Raw genomic sequence first — 3017 nt, forward strand, 5'->3', positions numbered from 1 at the left:
ACAAGAAAGTTGCACAGAAGGACATCTACGCTCACATTCAACGAAGCATAAATTCAGTCCACTATTTTCCAATTTTTGCCTCTAACATTTGCGTTAAGCGGTAATGCATTTCAAACTGGTTTCTGGCTCCAGTGCGCTTTTCTGCGCTCAACGCGGCTAAGTAACGAGGCAGTTGAACATTTCTCATTGAGCCTTTTCCTCATCACACTCCAGAGTCTCAATCCCAAATACATGCCTGTCGTCAAAGAAGCCCCGCGCGATCCTTCTGAACATGACCACAGCCTTCAGGACTTCTGGTCACCACAGACAGCCGAGATACCACGCTATCAGGTGTACTCCAACATACAATATCGTCAGGATAGTGAACAGGACTCCGAATACGGTGACCGCGATAATCAACCACGACAGCGTGCCGTTGCGCTCATAGGCGAGATAGACGCGGTAAAAGAAGTATATGAAACAGCCTTGACCAAAAAGCGCGGAAAACATGGTATACACCGCGTGCCAGTCGACCTTGCCGTTGCTCTTAATCCATAGCTTGCTGTTCGCCTCTTTCTTGACTGGCAAACAAGGAAATCAGTACCTCGCTTGACAGGGCGTGAAGAAACCACCTACTAGCGAGCTCTTTGTGGTTGCCATCATCAGTTGCACCACTGCTCAGGCTGGCCTCACGGTCGGCCATGATGGGTACGCGTGTTAGACGTGGGATGTCGAAGTGAGTGCGCGATGAAGGGCGGTGAAGTTTTGAAAACGCATGCAGGAATAACCAACAGCCTGCATATGAGGAGTCACGAAGGGTAGAAGTGGAGAGGTCTCGCGGCGTTGAGGAATCGTTATGTGCCGTTGTGTTGGTTGCAAGTTGACTCCACGAATATGTGTGGCGGGGCAAGGCAGACAAACATCCAACAACCCCAGACGCGTTTCCGTTGGAGCTGATGAATTCAAGCTTGGCACCGGACCATGTTACTCGGTCAACATTATTTGGTTCTCGACTTTCATATTAAATCATCGCAGCCCTGTTGCCCTTGCTCGGTGGCTGACGTGGTGAATATGTTCGCTTTTGTTCTCCCACTTTCATCATACCTCGAATTCTTTCAAAGTCAATGTAAGTCAACCCGATCGGAAAAGCGTGAGACTATTCTTCTCTCAGTCTGACTTGCCGCAGGCTAAATTTGCGGGTGTAGCTAAGATCAATGTGGTGGTCAGGTCATCCATTGGTCGTCATCTCGTGCCGCAGCCATGCACCGCCGTTCGTAAAAGATAAGCCGTCCCATGTTTCCTCCCTGCTTGGGCTGATCTACGCAGTTACTCAGTCATTCGCTCGCTCTTTCAAGTTCTCGTCGGGCAGAAGATGTAGAATCGCAAGGCGGCGGGAGGGAGGGCTGGCGGCGCATCATGTGGCTACCATCCCGCAGAATCCTCTCATCACGAACTCGTGCCTGCAAGAAAGGTATCGCTGTTGATGACAAAACCATACGAGCCCTGACAAATACTCTTAATAAGCGACTCGTAGTCCCACGATAACATCTTGTAGTCGCAACCACTGGCTGAAATCCAAACGGAGGGGTGCGTTGACTTACAGCGACGTTGTAAAGACAAACCTCCGGCGCCCCAGGCGTCTTCGTCCCGCAGCAGTCCTCGACCATCACGCAATCCCAGCCGCCGTTATTCGCATCAGTAAGGGTCCCGAGCACGCACTGGTCCGTATTGACCCCGGCGAACAACAGTGTCCGCACCCCGGCCCCATCGCCGTCCAAATACCTCCGGAGCGGCTGCTCCGGGCTCCACATGCCGGACATCCTGTTCTTGTCGCAGTGCACGTCCCCGGGACGGGCGAACCGTTTCAGCGGCTCGTAGATGTCGGCGTTCCAGCTGCCCTTGACGAGACACCGCCCCTTGCCGTCGCCTAGGTCTCCGCCGAGACCGAGACGTGCGACCTTGTCGTCGGCGGAGGCGCCGTGGATGAGTGTGCGGGAGAAGCCCCGCTGGACGCTGGCAGGCATCACGGCGAGATCATCGTCGGTTAAGCCCCAATTCAGCCAGATTACCTGCCCGTTTCAAATCAATGAATGACTTGCGTGCAAAGAACAAAAAAGCGAAGCCAACGTTACGCCCTGCTGTGTAAGCCGCTGCCGTCCAGCTTACCTGACCCTACCTTACCTCTCCGATGCAATGCGGGTGCAGCAACAGCTCTCCCACTCTCTGCCGGGCACAGAGAAACCCCGGCGTCGAGTCCGACTGGCGGGGAAAATGGAGAAAAGACAAAAATAAGCGCGGCCGCCGTACCTGGACGCCTAATTCGCGGCATTTCTCAATGACCTTCTCGGTCTTGTCGACCGCGGCCAGCCCGGCGGGATGGTCGCGACAGTCTGGGTGCAGAAAGTAATTCTGCATGTCGACAATCACGAGCGCCGTGCTGTGGGGGTTCACGGATGTGAAGGTCTCCGTGGGGCCCTGGGAGGTGCCGACCGTCCAAGCCGGAGACCGGCCCCGGGTGAGATCATAGGTTCGCGACGATGTCTCGTAGCGCCATTCGTCGCCCGGCGGGCCAAAGACCAAGTCTGGGCGGCGCATGACGAACACGGCGAGAGGGTACAAAAGGTCCGAGTTTTCTCCTCGGATATTCTAGTCCCGAATGCGCTGCGCTGCGGGCGGGTATAGTCTAGGTCTTTCCCCGATTGCCGGTAGCACGATGCGGTCAAGGTGAGAGGAAGTTGGGTCAATCGTGGGCCTCACGTCAGGTGAAGGAAGAAAGACGACAACTATCATTCTTGCGACGCCTGAGAGTCGGTAGATAACCAACCGTGCAGCGGTGTTATCGGGTGTAAGTCTAAACGTCAAGGCCGCTGTCAATCTTTTCTCTCTCTGTGACTTTGAGCGCCCTATCTGGCAGGCCGTAGAGACCGGAGCGGCTATCGCCCGATCCCGGCGTGTCCATGTAACAGACGGGGTATCATAATTCGAACGCATGCTGCAGCAAAATTGGGGGGTTTAAAAACATCAAACCAAAAGCCAAA

The 3017-nt window shown here is 54.6% G+C and overlaps 2 protein-coding genes across 2 annotated transcripts; both read right to left on the minus strand.

The window, feature by feature from the left end:
- Positions 1 to 297: 297 nt before the first annotated feature.
- COL26b_004710 (uncharacterized protein) lies at positions 298 to 682 on the minus strand (the record flags this gene model as incomplete). Its single annotated transcript, XM_053177579.1, has 2 exons — positions 298 to 560; positions 616 to 682. 2 exons carry the CDS (start codon positions 680 to 682, stop codon positions 298 to 300), a joined length of 330 nt encoding a protein of 109 aa, XP_053038472.1.
- Positions 683 to 1495: 813 nt separating this feature from the next.
- COL26b_004711 (uncharacterized protein) lies at positions 1496 to 2574 on the minus strand (the record flags this gene model as incomplete). Its single annotated transcript, XM_053177580.1, has 3 exons — positions 1496 to 1543; positions 1581 to 2048; positions 2287 to 2574. The coding sequence occupies 3 exons, from the start codon at positions 2572 to 2574 to the stop codon at positions 1496 to 1498; spliced, it is 804 nt and encodes a 267-aa protein (XP_053038473.1).
- Between the last annotated feature and the right edge of the window lie 443 nt (positions 2575 to 3017).

The sequence above is a fragment of the Colletotrichum chrysophilum genome (assembly GCF_026319265.1).
Source record: "Colletotrichum chrysophilum strain AFK26 chromosome Unknown scaffold_29, whole genome shotgun sequence".
NCBI classification, from domain to species: Eukaryota; Fungi; Ascomycota; class Sordariomycetes; order Glomerellales; family Glomerellaceae; genus Colletotrichum; species Colletotrichum chrysophilum.